Source organism: Lutzomyia longipalpis, chromosome 2, assembly GCF_024334085.1.
Source record: "Lutzomyia longipalpis isolate SR_M1_2022 chromosome 2, ASM2433408v1".
Taxonomy (NCBI): domain Eukaryota; kingdom Metazoa; phylum Arthropoda; class Insecta; order Diptera; family Psychodidae; genus Lutzomyia; species Lutzomyia longipalpis.
The window spans coordinates 8,462,579-8,480,645 of NC_074708.1; the positions used below are offsets into that span (position 1 = coordinate 8,462,579).

An 18,067-nucleotide genomic window follows, 5' to 3' on the forward strand; every position below is an offset into this window, starting at 1 on the left:
TTCACGTCCCTCATAGTATTTCCTCTTCAAGCACAAAATCAATTACAATAATTCTTGCAATCTTCTGGGCAAATGGCGTGTTTGGGACTCTCTATTGAGTTTCCTGGTTTAAGTCACCGAGAGAGTCACATGAGCTGACAAGACAAAATGCCAACAGTGCGCGATTGCAATCCGTGGAGACCTTATAATTTAATTCTCATTTACAATTTAATTGAGATTCTAATTTCCATCTCTCAGAAAACCCGTTTCGCGTTCTTCAAAGGCTATAAGTATACTATATGCAACAGGCTGGTGAGCCTTTTTCTTCTTCTACCAATTACCTATTCCTGTTTTAATTTCCCTTCATTTTGCCATTTTGCACGGAGTTCTGCGCCACGCAACGATTGAGAACACGCTCGAGGAATTTCTCTAACTCTTTTGCTTTAATTTTTTTTTATTGCATCTCTCACGTGAAGATATTCCACAAGAAAATTCTAGTGTAAGTAAAAGTGACGCAACATCTCCGGAGGAAGAGAGGTCAAATGGAATCAATGGTGTTGGCATTTTCTTGCCATAAGTTGTGGAAGTGAGAGATTATTGCACCTCTCCTTGCAATTTGCTAGAGCACTAAGAATGCTTCCTCTTGCGCGCGAGGGCACTGATCCCATTCTATAGGGTGAGGTGGAGACATTTGAATGACTTGATGTCGTGCAAAAAGTGAAATTTGCGATGGAGATGAAAGGATTATCTTTCTCTCTAAATACTAAATTGACCAAAAGTCCGCCTTTAATCTGTCACCGCGAACGCCTTCGCACTTTGATCTCGTTTGCGACACCACTGCGAACATCGATAAATTTTACATGCAAACTACTCTTGATTTACGGTGATAGCCTCCATGAGACATTGTTGCAATGCTAAATATGCGGAGAAATATAAATGTCCCCAGACAGCGTGAGTTTAATGAAGAAATTTTCACTGAAACGCGAAAAATCCGTGATCTTGAGGGTATATATAAAGAATATTATGGAAAGAGATTAGCCTTCAATTAATTTATGAATACCCCTCAAGATATGAATGACTCAATTTACACTGCGATGCTCCTTAGTAAGAATATTTTCTTGAGAATTTATTTTGTTGTGAAAATAATTAACCAAGATATTTTCATTGCATATACTTTGCATCACAAAAAGATCATAAAGAATAAAAGATAAAAAAGTACAAAAAATAACCAATAATGAGCAATAAAAAAGCAACAACATTGCATCACGAAAAAGTCCAAAAACATCCATTAAAGTCTCTTCCTTGGAGCTAAATAATAATTTAGTAGTTACAGTGCAATTAATTTTCGAATTAAAAATAAATTAATATTTTCTTTCAATGTATCAAGTGCCTGTATACATATTTTTCTGGTAGGTACCTTTTGTGGGCCCTCATCAGGAAGACAATGCCATTTTTTGCTAAACCACACAGTGAGTTTCTTTTTGAGAAAAATGAATTGCTCTTTGAAATATGAATTGATCGTCAGTTTGGCTAAATTGCTTCACGCCATCGCGAGATCATTTATTTTTTTCAACTTATTCAAACAAGACACGCAGAAGATTCATCTCGTACCCATCTATTTTTTGTTTTGTTTTTTTTTTCTTAGCGAGCTTGTTGATCTTTTATTTATTTTTTGAAAGAAAAAAAATGCAATGCTCGAGGAAAAGTTGCAGAATCATGCATTGCGTTTTATATAAATTAATCCATTTTTAGGGCCATTGTATGCGGGCTGGAAAACCACTCGACGACATTTAAGGAATGTTTGCCAACAATGCTGCGGTACATGCAATGTTGGCTTGCAATTTGTTTAATGCTCATTTTATAATATTAACTTCTTAGCGGAGCTTTTTCACTTTAGAGCACCGCATTCCCAGCATAAGCTCAAGTGCACCGCGGCGTGGTAACAATTTTCACACACAAACTTTTCGATATTATAATAATAATTTGTGTGTAAAATAATACCCAAGCCCCTCTGTGAGCAGCAGTATTGCTTGTTGACAATTTGCTCACATTTGCAAATGGTCTCTAATTTCACTTTACCACCCCACCCTGAGAGGAGATATTTACATTAATTCATTCCACTCCACGCAGTAACCATCTTGAGCGCAATTTTAATTGATGCTCCATCAAATATTTAATCGATGTGTGTCAGGTTGGAAATTGATGCAAACACACCAACTCCAAAGATGAATGACTAATTTAAAGTGATGGCTAAGAAATTGGCTGGTATAGTGTCTACAAAATGAAGTACACTCTCAGCACAGTTTTATTGACTCTCCAGGTGTGTTTTTAAAGCAAATATATGTAGCTTAAGTATTTTTAGCATGAGGAGATGAATGTGAAAACACCACTAATTCAAGTCCATTAAATATTATTTATGATTGCTCCCAAAGGTGATCTCGAAATGTTGGTAAATTAAAAGGGGTTTGGCAGAAAAACGCGAAACTTGTGGCTATTTTGGTGTGTAAATTATTTCATAAAATTTAAGAACATTTCGTTTTTATGAATCACATTATCAGTTGATAAATTACTGATTAGTTGATTACTTTTTTCTCAAAAATGGTTTATTTTATTTCATTTTTTTTTCTTCGTGTAAAGAAAATTATTCCTTAGTAGTTGACTATTATTCTTGCATTTTTAATGTATACTTCGGTTGTTCAATATTTCGTCTATATCTATAAGCAACTAATATTTTTTTTATTACTTTAATCGTTTACTTCGGTAATTTAACAAATTCGTTTTTTCGAGTAGCGATTTATAATAAATCAAGACAGAAAATTATTTTTTTTGATATTTGATAAAATGAGCCCCCTGGCATGTAATGAGATGCGGTATGATGTTTTATTTTCATACTGAAGAGCATCTTCACCATCCTCACTAAATTGACCGGCTAAAGTTGTATTAAAAATCATATTGAATGTTTTATTTATGCACTCAAGAAACTCCTCAATATTGAAAGCGTATCGAAAGAACCACCCAAATGGTGGAGGACGAAGAGTGGTTTAGTTGCGATGTGTGTAGAGAGTGAACTTGGCCCTAACTGGGACACAAGACAGGTGAAGCACTGCGCAGAAAAGAAGACATTCAAGTGCACATATTTTACTTCGCCAATTCCGGCGGCACGCAAAAAAGAATTCACGGCGGAACGCAGAAGAGTTGGTGAAGAAGTTTTGCACGAAAAAAAAAAGGATAAAACATAAATAATAAAATACTTCGGCGAGAGAGACACTTGTGCAGCATAAAAGAAGATGGTTGGAGAAAAAGAAAGCGCAGTATTTTGCAAGGCAAGTAGCTGGTTAGACCACAATTTTAAATTTTATGTATCAGTCGATCGGGTTTGTGCGTTTTAATAATTGGATTCTCTGTGCTTACACGCATGAGGAATATATTGTACACATAGTACAGCAAAAATTGTAAGATGAGAGTTGCAGAAATAGAACTTACTTTCTTTCAAATGAGATGAAAAAGTCTAGTGAGTCTTTTCTCTTCACACACAGACGTCTGCGACAGATGCCAGCATCATTCTTGTTGCGTACGCAGCATCTTTGTGTTAAATCAACACCTAAGAAAGAAATAGAGAGAGAGAGAGAAATTAAATAAAAAGTTGACATAGAATTATTTACTGTTACTGAAAATATTTCTTTTAAAAATTATGGGTTAAGTAAATTCAGTGTTTGAAAAAAAAAAAGATAAAATTATAGGCAAAAAGAAGGACAAAATTTAATTCGATTATGGTTTAATCTTTCAGAAAAATTCGTTAAAATCCTTCATTTTTGAACTGATTTCTTATTTTTGATTCTCTACTGCGTATCATAATTATTTCATCGAATGAGGAGTTTTCCCACATTGAAACGGTCAAATAAAAATCTTCTTAGCAAACTTCATAAAATAAATGAAAATAAGTCTTTTTTTTCACAAATCACAACTAAATGAAACAAAAAAATCAACAACCGAAGCTGTGAACTAGAACTCCCCCATTCCTTTTGAAATTGTAATTTGTGCACACAATGTTGATGCAAAAAGCCCTTCATTTCACTTTTCAACGCACCAGACTGACTCATTAAATGTAAATTTTAGTCCCAAAGAGTTCTTCATCATCCATTTTTTTGTATTGAAAACAAGTCATAGAGCATGAAATTTTTTTCTCAAACACCTGTGCATTTTTTTAAACCTATTTTCCACCAAAGCAATTTCCAGAGATCTTCAAGATGATTTTGGGATTTTTTTTCTACTTCTAAATGCAGCAGTAAATTGGTGAAACTTTTTCAGAGATTTAATGGTTTAGTGCGTATAGTCAATATTCTCTATAAAATTAATTTTAGCATAAATCCCCGCATATATGTTGATTTTCCATCGTAAAGGCGCAAAAGAGATTTATTGACTTGAGGGCTTTTAAAATTGATGAAAGTGTGGTGTAAACACACGTGCAATGGTGGAAGAATATGTTTTCATGATGCCTAAACTGACGACAATGGCGTGGCAATAAAAAAGTATCTCAAAGTGGTATCTTGTGTGCAGATAAACAAGAGAAGAAGAAGAAAAAAACAACAACCATTGGGCGATTGAAACTTTCATTTGCCAAGAAGATATACAGAGAGAGATGAAAACAACAATAAAGATTGAAGCAGCAACTCCTCTCGTTATGTACCCAAAGAGGTGTGCAGAAGTTGAATTGATCCACTCTCGGGCATGGCGTATTTATTGATTGAAGGCAAACCAAATGTGGATCACCGTGAACATTTCAGGTGAGAGTAATTAAAGTGAGTCATAGGAAATTGCGGGCATTTCTCCGTCTGTCGCACTTGCCGCACAACAAGAATTTATATTTATCATTTTCTTCTTTCTCCAACTCTAAACACACCCAATCTCTCCTGCCCCAACATCATATCAATGGCAAATTTCCTCGCAATTTGTGTAGGTACACCAAACAATTAATCTCCCTCCGAAATTGATTAAATACCCGCACCATTGTCTTCGCGGCAATTCCCCCCTACCAAATTGATCACCAATCGGTTACTTTTATGCTCCAAAAAATTTACTCGCGACATGTTTTGGGATTTATTTTTCTCTTGTGAAATTCCACGCTGCATATGGTCATCTTATAAATCCCTCTGTTGCGATGTAATTCAATTTTCAACTCATTTCACAGCGTATCACTTATTTTTTCCACCTGACTTGACATCAAATTCATTGGATTCACACATATTCAGAAGAAATGCCTGCTAAAGCAGGTAAAACTAAGAGAGAGAAAAAATGATGGATGTGAAGCAATTTGGGATTCTGTGGATTTTAATTAGTCCCGTACGTGATGTGATATTTCATGGAAATTCTTTAAGAAATTTCAGGAAATTCCCTCTGTGCATGACGTTTTTTTTTTATTCACAAGTGCAGATGTGAAATAAAGTCTTAAAGAAATAGTGAGAAAAATTTGTGGAATATGCATTCAGAATAATATTAAAAATAAATAAAATGTATTAGTTTGTTTGCTCTTTAACTAGTTAATTATGGAATAAGATCTTTGAGGAAAGTACTTTATTTATACGCTTTAATATAAGAAAACCCTTGTTTTGAAGAAGCAATTAATATACGCGTAATCTTATATGTTAAGAGTCAATTAAGAATAAAGAATAGCGAAATAAAATACTGTGTGATGTCATCATTTAGATTTTTGCGTAAATCTGTGCGATCTTTTATCAGGTGAACTCTGAGAAAAATGAAAAATCTCAATTCTTTGATCATCTACACAAGAATTCGCGTATTTGTTTTCTATACAGAAACGGATAAATTCCTTTAAATTATTTAAATTCAATACAATTTTTAAAAACCAAATGATTAACTTTTATGTTTCTATGTTTGAAATAAAAATTTACAATCTGTGTCATCCGCAGTTTTTAAAGTTTAAAAAGAAGAATTAATTTCAATACTTTTAAAATTGATTGGAGATTTTCTTGAAACTTTAATTAATTATTAATAATTTCAGAAATCAACACTTTCAAACAAATAAATTATGAAAAATGTCTTATTGAAACACATGATGACATCCCAAATTAATAAATTGCCTCTTTGAATATGCAATATGTTTGATCACAAACAGAGATAATAAAAAAATCTTATAATAACACAGTTTATAAAAATAGATCAATTATATAATTTGACCTGCTATTTGTGCAAGAAAATGTAAATGAAATTAAATGAAAATGAAAAAAAACCCACTCAGACAAAAATACTCTTGAAAAATTCATTGTTTCGATTTATTTGCGCTTTTTTTTCGTGATAGCACCTTGATTTATTGCTGTTAAATAAGAGCAAGGTGTATAAATTATATTGAACATTTTTTTTCTTCGAAAAAAGAATTTAAAGGGATAGGAAGGAAAAGATTTTTTCTTTTAAATAAAAGTTTTTTTTTACCTTTAATTTCCACACAACTCCTCACGAAGATTTCTCTGGATGCTGGCACACAATTCGAGTTTTCTCCTTTTGGTCACTGACACTTCAGCCTCAATCCCAATTTCATGAAGAAATCTTCAGCTGAGGTGCAAATTGGTCGGTGGCATACCCCTCAACCAAATATTCAACTCCTTCGTTCGCACTTGCTCATTGGCACATGAGTTCGTTTTGAGAATTTCTCTGTATGACTTTCAGTGTATTTTCACTAAAAAAATTGCCACAAGAAAGGCCCACAAGAGGAAAATATATAGAGTAATACAAGAGATATAACTAGACAGGTGAGTAAACGACTTTCTTCCCGCACCGTTCGTAACTTCTTCTTGTTGGGGAGCACAAAAGAAAGGAATTCGATTGAGTTGCAAAACACACGAGGGGGGGGCTTTTCTTTTTCTGCTAACAACGCATTATAAACTTCTTTTGAGGAAATGCCACAATTTTTGTGATTGTTTTCCAAATAGGCACACAAAAAAAATATCGCCTCGAGAGACACTGAAGCCACCTGAGGTACAAAATAACTCACTCACTGCTGCCTCCGAAAAAAATATCGTTATACTCGCACTTTAATGAGTTCACCATTCATGGGCAAAAGAACACCACCGCGGCATTTGGCTGAAAAGTGTCTGTGCAGTGTTAATTAATCACACAACCGAAATATAAAAGTTATTATATGAAAAAAATATATAATCCACACAGAGGAGGGAAGAACACAAACGAGGTGTGATGCAAAAGAATATTGCAGGAAGTTGAATAAAAGTGTTGCACACACGAGAGAATAGGGCTGCGCAGAAAAAAGCTGCTGAATTCAGAAATCTTGAGAGCTGTGAGTGCGCTAATCCATCGCGAGCACGTCCAACTCCATGGAAATGAGAATGGCAACTGAAAGTCTCGTTTGTGGGGTTCCGGAGAATGAGTCGTGCTTTGGACGGTGTTTGTGAGAGAAGTAATATAAGGTAAATGTGCCCAGTATGGGATTATATTTGCATTACGAAGAGTTTTTCAGAACATAAAGAAATCATAAAAATATCTACTTATTTTTAGGAAAAAATAAAACAGGTGATTAGTTTAAATATTCAAGAAAAATGAATTTATCCCTTACTTTATTTATTTAATTCGAATTTCCAATTAATTCCAATCGCTTTTCCAAGATAGAAATGCATAAATTTTTTTAAATTATACCAAAGAAAACGTTAGGAGTGAAAAATATTTTCTGAAATTCTCCACAGAATAAATATCGCGATAAAAAGATTGTACGTTTTAATGTTTCAAGTGGACGTGAAAGGGTTAATAAAATGGAAATGAATTAAGATTAAAAAAAATATATTTTATTAACTTTTTAGGTCTAATCGTTCTAAAAATGGAGAAAAAATTGCCCTGATGACGTAAATTCTATTCATATTGTGTGCCTGTCTTCTCATTGTAATAATGGGCTCTCGGGGAACGACAACACAAGGGCATTTATATATAAATCAAAGTGTATTAATTTCTCGATCTGTTACAAATAGTCAGTACAAAAAAACTGTTTTCAACAGACACGAAAGGATTAAAAAAGAAATTTAAAAATCAATACGTGTGCACCACATGTTGCCTCACTTACCCTATACTGTTGTTTCGATGCTACTGGAAGGAATGTGCCGAGGCGCGGAGATGGGAGCTCATCGCGAAGAAATGGAACTTTCACGGTGTGCTGGTGAATTTTGACCAGAAATTTCGCGTCGTCTCTCTCGCCGAGATCGCCAACATTCGAGCCTCATGGAATTCTTCTTATGCTCATTTTTTTTTCAACTTCATTTCTCAACAAAAATGTTTCTCCGCTCATCTCGCCCAGGGAGCTGTGTTCCAAGAGAAAACCATCGCGAGTATTTGGTATAGAGAGTAGGTACCAATTGCACGAGGGAATTTTTCTGGTCAGCCCTGGACTGCGCGAAAAAAAAAGTCGAGGCAGAATGAGAATTTTAGTGGCATTACCATACAACTCATGCGTGAAACACAGTGACTTGCGTGCTCTGTGAACCGCAACATTGACCAGTTGCGTCTCATGGAGCCATATTGTTCGGGGCTCACACTGTGGAGGAAATTCCGCGCGCGCGGTTGCATTTTGGAGCTTCTTCTCCCCTATTTGTTCAGCGCCGTTTGACTCCCTCATGCGTCGGAAGTAATCCCACCGGAAGTTCCATACAATTTGCCACTTGTTCTCGCATCCCCCACGTCATTATCCATGAGTGTGGAACTATATGCGAAATGAGGGAGAATTTGAATGCTGGAGCGGAAAAAATGAAACAAAGAAGAGGTGTTAATTTTTCTGGGTACTGTAATGAAACATTCACGAATAGTTCAAGAAACTCCGCTCCATCATTAAAGAATTATTTTCGATAAATTCAAAATGAAAGCTGTATATTAGTAAATTAATTTACAACTCTTTCTTTGATCTTTTAAATGTAATTTTTTGGGGGGGGTAAATTTGAAAGGAATTTAGAAATTTTCTATTTGTTTTATTTAATAAAAACTTTTAGATAGCCTCAAGCACCTGGCAGGCTCATATTTTCTTCAATCTTCCTTTACACTTAAAAATTGTAATTTGTTTCTTTACGATGCAGTGAAATGCATTGTATTTAGCCATGTTAAATTACTAATTCTAAAACCCAAATCTCATGGAAATTTATTTAATCTTTCATTGGTAATTTTCCCACTGTATGCGCTCCTAGCCGTAAAACGTAATGCGGTGCCTAAAGAGCAGAACAAAAAACACATTTTTTTATGTCATTAAAATCCACCTGATTCTCCCTCATACTCAGGTGGATTTAGTCATGAACTTCTCAACTCTCAGGTGAGTCATGGCGTCTGAGAGGCGCATTTGTTGGTTCAATAATTTTCTCGTACTTGCTCTCTGTGAGGAATCGCCGTGGCGAGACCCTAAAGGAGTCCCCATGGAGAAATCAATAACCGGGTAAGGTGAGTCAGATATATTTATTCCTCAGAGAGAAGCACCTGTTCCACCCGGGTGGATGGCCGGAGGGAAAATAAAGCGCGCGCAGAAGCCAACATTGATTGTTCACCCGCATAGGAGACCACCAGAATTCGTGGCCGGAAATGGTGGGTATAAATTGAAATTACTCAAATGAATTTTATCTCACACAGAGAGTTCTTTGGCCACACAAAAAGCCGCAATGTCAATGTCAGCGAACCAAAACACGCCGCAAATTGTTAAAAAGCCCCCCTAAAGAGATCTTTCAATTCAAATCCTTCCCATTCTTCCCATCACTAGAACTCAACCTGAAAAAAGATCCATTTCGCGAGATATGAATCAAATGTAATAAATGATTTATAAAATCTCTCTCGCACAATGAATTTATTGTTAATTTTCTTTAGGGCATACAATAATTTTTTTGTCTAAAATAATTCATTCTATTTGATTGACTTTCACGGGGATATCGATGCAATTAATAGCTGAAAGTTTCATCGTGCTGCACCCTTTCTATGAAAATCAATAAAGTTCTTTTCTTACACGACGCTACTTTTCTAATGATTTTTACATTTATTTTCTAACGTTGAACGTTTCTTTTTTAACGTTTGATAATTAATTCTATTCCATAAAATGTTTATCGAGAAAATACTTTATTTCACCTCTAAAGAAAATCTTTAATGCATGATTTTTTACCGTATTGTAGACACCTGAAAACACCCTCCTCGTCAACGCCATTTGGAGTTAAAGGGTACACCTACAGCTTGAAAGGCTTGACAGACCTTTTAAAAGCAACCAACGGAGAGAGAAGGAGACTTCTCATGACAAAATAGATTCATTAAATAATCGATTTTAATAATAAATGGAAAAATCCCATTGAGGAAGAAATGGTGAAATTTTCTCTCTGCATACTTCCTCTGTTTGCCTTTCAGCACATTGCAATAAATAATCCAATGTCCAGACAAAGTGATTATTTATCGATTGAAGTCAATTGCACCGAAGAGGCAGTCAATTCATCTTCTATCACTCTACACTGTGGCGGTTGTTGAGAAAGGGAATGGAGGAGACATGGTTGCATTTTATAGTAAAACGATTGAGCTCAATGGATGGTTAGACGACGAACCTGCTCTCGCGAGTGCACGGCTTCTGAGCTATTGTGGGACTCAGATGGTAGACTTGAGATAAGAATTTCGTGCAAAATGATAAATGCGAAGGTGGAATTGGAGGTAATGCTCAACAATTTTGCATAGAAAAGGTTTTTATTCATTTAATTTGCATTTCTTCTAATTATGAATGACTTTTATTTGATGGAATTTATAACTTCCCTTGGGCAATTTAAATATCTTATACCTTAAAGAAAGTTACAAATTCATCTTTATAATGTTTATCTACAAAATTTCTTTTACCTTCACATCAACAACTCTGCACAGAAGCAAAAGTGCACACGCAGATGATGAGGAATAGCAGCAGAAGGTAGTGCAAGATTATTGCTTAATCTGATCTTGGTTGCTCTCAAAGCTCACAGCATAATCTCCATCACAGCTATGCTATAGCAAATCTCGTCCCTGCCTGTGTACATCACATTAGACCACATAAATAGGGAAAATTGATGCATCGATAGTGGTGAGGATTTATTTAATCGAAAACATCTCGTGATTAATGGATGAAAATGTACCTCTCAGCACAATCTCCAAAGTGATAGTTGCCTCACAAATTAGCCCCGTGCGAGTGCATCAAAACAACAGCTAATTGGAAGCACAGCTCTATGTTTGGATGCTTTTATATTGTACAACATTGAAGAATAATTCCCCTCAAGAAGAATTGCGTCTTTGTAATCTTTCTCTTTGCCCATCATTTTCCATCATCCAGAGCCACGAGAGACGTGCGGTGATGGTGGAAAAAGAAGAGAATATATGAGCGATTTGTGCCACTTTTACCTCTTAATGTGCACACACGATGACTCTCATTGCGATTTATTGATGGAAAAAAGAGTCACTTTTATCTCAATTCTTCTCTTTATCTCTTTATTTATCCACATCTTTTTCTCCTTCGTTACCTTTTTTGCCAATTCATCGAGAGAGAAGGGAAAACGATAGCTTTGACATTTTTCTAAAACACCGATTAATTTTTTTTTGGATTGGAAACATTCGAAGTGAGCTTGATAATCATTTTCCATGCTTCCATTGTTTAAGGACATCAGGAGTTGGGTCAACCTTCTCCGAAGGATCACACAGGTTCTTGTAGACTGGTCCACACTTTTTGCTCTGACACTGTGAACAAGGTTTTCCCTGCGTGTAGATCCTCTCCTTCATCATATTCGTGTAGCAGTAGTTGCAAGCTAGGAGGGTTTCCTTAAAATTGTGCTCATTCGTAAATCGAGCTATGGCGCATCCAACTTTGTCTGTTTTCTCATGCACAAAAGCTGTGAAATGTCCAATTTGTTTGCTGAAAAGAAAAGAAAAAATTATTTCAAATAATTCTTCTATGCAGGATTAAAGAAAAACTTACTTGTCTTTTCCAGGACCACCCACGTAATTATCAAGCTGAGATTGCTTAGCCCACTGGAAAATGGAAAGAAAATTCATTGATTCGCTAGTTCTTTGAGAATAAGAATTAAATTAGCTCGAAAGAAAACGGATGAGCAAAGACATAAAGACGAAGAAGTTAATGAAATTCTTGAACTTGAAATTGCTAGACTAAAAATTAGAACATTGGAACACCAAACAAATTTAAAAAAGGAAATTTGTTATTCATAAAATTTCAGACCAATTAGTGACTGAATAAATTCATTTTTTGTTGAATTTCCGGTTGTATTGCGCCACACATTTCTTAGACTTTTTATCTCTTAAATAAATCTTTTCATTTGCACTTAAATCTTCTTAATTCTAACTTCTAGAATTTTGATTATTTCCGCAGAATATTTTGCTCTGCAGGTTTAAATTCACGTACAGAATTTTATAACATTTACAGACTTTCAAAGAAAAAATTATTTTAAAGAAAAATTGAAAATTTAAAATTTTTTAGAAATTCTAATTTGAAAGAAAATCTTTTCGCGTAAAAAAACGAGAGTTTTCATTTAATTTTTTTTCATAAAATCATATAGTTAGTCAATGACATGATATCAATATTTAAAGAATTAAGTCTCAATTTAAATTAAAACTATTTGGGAAAGGAAATAAGTCACTTTTCAAGCCACAGGTCTTTGAAGACTTAAGAATATTCAAAATTATTTCAACGGATATACTTACTCTGTACTCCCAGAACCATTCCCTTGTGAGATTCTTAAGCACGTAATTTAGATCCCGATGGGTAGGATAGGACATCATTTGAGCTAGATTCTGTCCAGCATAGGGGCAGACATCAATTGCGCGGCATTTATCGTGGGCAAATTTGCACGTTCTCACGTTGTACTCTGCCAATTTGGCCAGTTCATCGTTCCATTTCTATTAAAAATTTTTTTTATGAAAAAAAAAACGTTAATTTGGTGATAAAATATTTTAAAAATAATTCAGCCTACAAGCATTGGCATTTTCGCAGCTGGTGCAAAGCCAGGCACTGCACCACGAGCAAACCTATCTCTCAGGCGATTGTGCATTTTCACAAGGAGGTTCTGCTTCTTCTTGTCCATCTTAACAATTTCTGCATCTCCGGAGCAAGTTTCTGAAAAATCTCCAGAGTTTTTGCACCCAATATGGGGTCTCTCAACACCTCCCGATGAGCACGATTCCTGTTTGCAGTAGTTGCTCTGTGCATTAACAACCACGAGCACTCCCACAAAAATCAGAAGATGTTCTAGAAATGGATAATGCAAAAAAAAATTCACAGCACAGTCACATCTTCCACCAACCTGCAGCAACTTACTAATTTGCAACATCACGTAAAATGACCAAAAGCTCCACAACTGAAAGCTCCGCTGCGACACTTTGGCTTTTTATACAAGCAGAGCAAAGCAAAATGCAGCTGGAGAAAATGCAAAGAGCACACACACGGGTATCCTTGCAATTGAGCAAATCAACAAATAGAGAATTTCTCAATGCTTCTCCGCACACTTCTTCTTTGCACAGTGGCACAAATCCAAATAAATCCCATCGCTTCGTGATAAGCAGAGTTGTAGGTGAATTTTTTTCTTCTCCACATCCCCGCCGTGCAAAAATTCATTCTAGCCGTAAACTTCTTCGTTTTCCTGTACTTAAGAATATTGCCCATTTGGCGGACGACGCAGAAAAAAAATTGTGTAGTAAATGTGTACGGTTTGAAAAAATCCATTTATTTGATAAAAAGAAACAAAGAGAATAATCAATTTTTAATGGGCACTCTGGCATTTAGCGATATCCGGGAGTTAATACGAGAAACACTGGAATGGTTTAACCAGTAGAAGATTAGGTTTATGGGGCTCTCAGCTACTTGGAATTTATGTAATAATCTTCAGAACTTTCTTTGTGATGAAGGAATTTTCTTGTTGATTTCTGCGGAATATTTCTAAATATTCCGAATATTGACGAATAAACGGAATATTGAAGATTTTTTTCAGAATAATTTATGTCTCAGAGAAACCGCAAACGTCCCATTTTACTAAAAGAAAACAGATAAAACAACCAAGAAAACACAAAACAACCTCCTCCCGGAACCATTGATTATTCTCATCCACAACAGTGTTGTGTATTCCATTAATGAATTGCCCCTGCATCAAGATAACAAAACCAATTGATTTGTTGTTAAACATAAGATGTTTAATATTTCAGTGTAATGTAATTCATCATTGTTTACACATATTTCTGCACATAACTACACATCTTCAGAATATATTATGCAGCTATACGTAAATTATTATTCATCTTTTTTATCTCAAAAAAATATAATATACCACAAATTATGTTGCTGAACGATGTTGGCAAAATTCCCAATTTTTTTCATCATCATCTTCACAAATTCTGTACCTTGGTTATCGTCTTCCGTATTTCATTCACATCTTCCCTCCCATCTATTAACAAATCATCACCAGAATGCTCAATGAACGGCGAGACGTGTGAACACATTTTTTTTCTTTCAAAACCTCCGTGCGAGATCTCTTACTGTGCCTTGCGGGCAGAGTTTGCGCGCTTTCCGCGTGATTCTGTGAGGAGATTGTTGATGAATTCCCCAAAGTCGTAGCCCATCCGTGTGAGGATACCTTCGAGCACGTCGAAGATCTCAAGGAGGCAGAAAGCATCGAGGGCAGCATAGTTGATTTGGTCTTGACGCAGTGGTCGTTTCTCCCAGTTGGAGAACTGATTGGACTTATCCAGTTGCTTACCCAGGCAGAGGTACACGAGGTTGCTGAGATTCTCCCCCGTGGGAATCTTCCCGGCATGCCGTTCTCCGCTGAAGGGAAAGCGAAACTTGGGGATGTGCAGTACACGTCGACGTAGCTCCTGTAAATCCAAATAGCCAGCAGCAACGGAAGTAACGGGATGGAGATTGAGTGTGGGCAGAGATTTTTGGAGGATGGAGACATCATTGGCTGGCGAGAAGCCCAACTTGAGGACTTCGTCGTTGTTGAAGACAAGCCTCCCGAGACGCGTCCAGTCCTCACTTTGTACTCTCAGGCAAATCACATCAATCAGGTAGACGCGGGTACGTGTGGCCAGTTGAATGAGTGCCACCTCGTTGTTGGCACGGAATGTTGGCTTCCACTCCGCATCGAAGCCCACAACACTCTGCTCGCGCAGGTAATCAATCATCTCCCGGAATTCGGTGCGTGTTGCCACGAGGATGATCTTCGTGTCTTTGCGGAGTCTGTGGTAGGCCACACCCTGACCTTGATCCACCTTATCCCAATCATCTGGGTGTGGATACTGTGGGTATGCTGATGGTTTACCTGCTACGAATTCACTCACATCTATGGGAAGATCATTGTGGGGAACATTGAAGTACTTTGCCCACATTGCACCATCGGATGTATCACCAAAGTCTGAGCACGCATTCACCAGCTCCAGCTGCAGATCCGGAGCATCCATTGGCACGGTAACTTTTACCATTTCCTGCCAAGAGTCCTTGTCTGCCAAAAAAAAACCATAGATGTTTTTTAATGCCAAAAAATGAAAAAAATCCTAAAATCTCTAACTTACTGAGACTCTTGTCGATGAACCTTTTGTGGATGAGAAACTGAAGTGCCCCGTAGTTGTGTCGCTTATTCATATTTGGCGTCAACTCTTTGGGCATGTCGTACATCTTTGCTAGTCTCTGAATAAGCTTGGTCAATGGTTTTGTGTCCAATTTGTTGTACCGCACATCAGGATAATTGTACTTTGCAATCACTTTTTCGCAATTATTCGACACGGACATCTTCTTGTCCAGGAAGGAGTCCAGAAGTTCCACAAGTGGTTTCCTCAGGTGCACAGCCCCATTGAGATATTCCTCCACAACGGTGATCTTATCCTGCAGCAGTAGCGGCAGTACCAATTCGTACAAATCAAACTCCTCAAACATCTCTAGTTCCGTTGCAATTTGGCACGCTTCCTTGTACTGCCCCTGTCGTGTCATCTTTCGAACTTCCTCCACGAAGATTTGCTTACTCTCCACAAGCTCAAACGTCTCTTTGGCTACTTTGAAGAGATTCAGCTGCCCCTGTCCCTTCACCAAATTAAACGTCACCATCTTGAGATTGTCATCCACGTAGTTTGAAACATTCAGATTCTTGCTCTTTTTGTACTTTTGAAGCTCCTCCAGAACTAGAAAGTATTTAAGAATTTTTAAATGTGTTTTTGACTAGACGAAGAATTAGAAATGAGTATTTTTACTTACTAGCATATGGCATACTATTTGGCTTGATATTTGATAAATTTGGGCAGTCAGCAAAAAGCTTTAAGCTCATTAGGAAAGGATTATCGCAGGATGAGTAAAACAACTCCAAGGATTTCGTCACAACAGGACCCTTTTTGTCTGAAAGTTTTAAAGAATAAGATTGCAGAAAAAATATTCAATTTGTTCTTCTCTCTGTGGAAGATCTTTAGGGCTTAGTTAAAGATGACATTGACAGGCCCAAACTCTCTATAGATCTAATTTTCGATTATCGATGTTCATGTGTTCTGCAGTTCAATCACAAGACAACCTAAATATCGAAATATTCTAACTATTTAAGTTTTTCAGGACCTGTACCCGGAATTATGAGATACTTGCGATGAATTCTTAAACAAATCTATACGAAAGCCTAAGCTACAAACTAAACTTAATCCTTATAAAATGCCGTTAAATCTAAGATTTTAAATCTTGGTGATTCAGCTCATGACGACTACCTGTTCATCTTCCGGAAAGCTTTTCCAATGAGAATTTTTTTTCTCATTTGCAGCGAAGATAAACCGGGAAACTAAAAGCCTCATAGAGGCTGATAACTGATAACTCACATTGATTCCAAATCTGCTTGAACTCATCGTACCAAGCTTGGATTTCTGGTGCAAGGGATGCATCAAAAGGCTTCCCATGCAGCCCGGCAGTGTGAGTCTTGTCCGGAACAATTCTCATTTTCAGGTTCATCCGTGTTTTCATCACAGAATTCTCCAAGGTGTCCTCAAAATCCGATTCAGGATTCTGCAAAACACCCCCGCAAAAAGAAAATTCAGTGAAAATCCCCCAAAAATATGGATTAAAAATCAATTTGCAAAAACTCACGGAGTAGCTGTCAAAGAGTTCAAGATCATCATCTTCTGAGTCGCGAAAATCGGCAGGATATGGAATATTTGATGCCTCGGACATTTTCGTATACGCTCAATGGCTTGGCTGATGGAGAACTAGTGGCGATTTCTTATATTTTATATCACAAAATTGCTTAAATTGCATTTATCTTGCAGCTTTTTTGCAATTCCACCGTCACGACCAAAACAAAACTGACGGAGAGGGCGCGCGTGTCTCTGCTAATACCGAGTTCACAACCTTATGCCTAAACCAGACCACACATAAACTGGTTTATGGTTTACAGAGCTTTTAAAATTGGAAAACGTTTTTTTGAATATCGTTCATTGATTTTATTGAGGCACAACATGGAAAATAAAATCATAAAGATGAAAATGAAATTTATTAAAGAAAGTCCATCGAGAATTATACAAATGGACATAAATAAATTCAGTGATGGGATTACAGTTTCCGTAATTATTTACCAATAAAATCAATTTTCACGCTTTTTTACGAAACTATTTTCCACTCTTTTCCATCTATGTTGTTGCCAATCAACCGCAACGAAAGCTAAGACGGTGAGCTTTCAAAGAATATTGATAAAGTGAAACTTTTTGGTGGGAATGTGTTGGCAAAAGAGCGGGAAATGAGCAACGTGACGTCATACAGGTGAAATTACTTTGTACCATGTGATTTTTCTTCACCCACCACTGTTTTCTGTTTACAGTAGTTCTTTCTCCTTCTCACCCACTTGGAGAAAATTACACAATTGCGCTCATTCCACGTCGAATCGTTATGCATTTGAGCGCGACGATGAAGTCACGCACAGGTGAGTAAAAGTAAATGCGAGGCCCAAACAATACAGGCAGCAGCACTCACCTGGCTCCATCAACAACATACAACATCAGTAAGAACCGGTCGGTGTGTGGAAAAGCATTAGCTTAGGGGGAAGAGTGTATCCAATCTTTTCTCCTCTTTCACGGGCTCTTCCTCCCC

The 18,067-nt window shown here is 36.6% G+C and overlaps 3 protein-coding genes across 5 annotated transcripts in view; all 3 read right to left on the minus strand.

The window, feature by feature from the left end:
* Positions 1-7,324, minus strand: part of LOC129788969 (uncharacterized) — a 42,781-nt gene extending 35,457 nt beyond the window's left edge. Inside the window, exons 1-2 of one of the 3 annotated variants that reach the window (XM_055825508.1) lie at positions 6,427-7,324; positions 3,463-3,580 (exon numbers count right to left, since the gene is read on the minus strand). The gene's annotated coding sequence lies outside the window, so the exon portion shown is untranslated. The remainder of the gene's footprint in view (positions 1-3,462; positions 3,581-6,426) is intronic. The other 2 variants (XM_055825510.1, XM_055825509.1) reach the window with 2 other exon arrangements.
* A 4,096-nt stretch (positions 7,325-11,420) lies between these two features.
* On the minus strand, positions 11,421-13,478 carry LOC129789111 (antigen 5 like allergen Cul n 1-like). The gene is made up of 5 exons (XM_055825757.1): positions 13,286-13,478; positions 12,942-13,216; positions 12,673-12,867; positions 11,933-11,985; positions 11,421-11,869 (listed from the first exon to the last, which is right to left on the minus strand). Exons 1-5 carry the CDS (start codon positions 13,296-13,298, stop codon positions 11,590-11,592), a joined length of 816 nt encoding a protein of 271 aa, XP_055681732.1. The 5' UTR covers positions 13,299-13,478; the 3' UTR covers positions 11,421-11,589.
* A 654-nt stretch (positions 13,479-14,132) lies between these two features.
* On the minus strand, positions 14,133-17,297 carry LOC129788993 (exonuclease mut-7 homolog). Its single transcript, XM_055825574.1, has 5 exons — positions 17,072-17,297; positions 16,807-16,990; positions 16,208-16,345; positions 15,532-16,134; positions 14,133-15,461 (listed from the first exon to the last, which is right to left on the minus strand). The coding sequence occupies exons 1-5, from the start codon at positions 17,153-17,155 to the stop codon at positions 14,494-14,496; spliced, it is 1,977 nt and encodes a 658-aa protein (XP_055681549.1). The 5' UTR covers positions 17,156-17,297; the 3' UTR covers positions 14,133-14,493.
* Positions 17,298-18,067: the final 770 nt, after the last annotated feature.

Excerpts from the sequence above, each read along its gene's own strand:
- LOC129789111 (XM_055825757.1), bottom strand. Across the intron at positions 11,986-12,672 it reads AATGGTTCTGGGAGTACAGA|TGGGCTAAGCAATCTCAGCT; the intron begins GTAAGTATATCC and ends TCCATTTTCCAG. Across the intron at positions 11,870-11,932 it reads GGTGGTCCTGGAAAAGACAA|CAAACAAATTGGACATTTCA; the intron begins GTAAGTTTTTCT and ends TTTTCTTTTCAG.
- LOC129788993 (XM_055825574.1), bottom strand. The coding sequence starts at position 17,155 with ATGTCCGAGGCATCAAATATTCCATATCCTGCCGATTTTCGCGACTCA. Across the intron at positions 16,991-17,071 it reads AACTCTTTGACAGCTACTCC|AATCCTGAATCGGATTTTGA; the intron begins GTGAGTTTTTGC and ends GGTGTTTTGCAG. Across the intron at positions 16,346-16,806 it reads CAAGCAGATTTGGAATCAAT|ACAAAAAGGGTCCTGTTGTG; the intron begins GTGAGTTATCAG and ends TAAAACTTTCAG.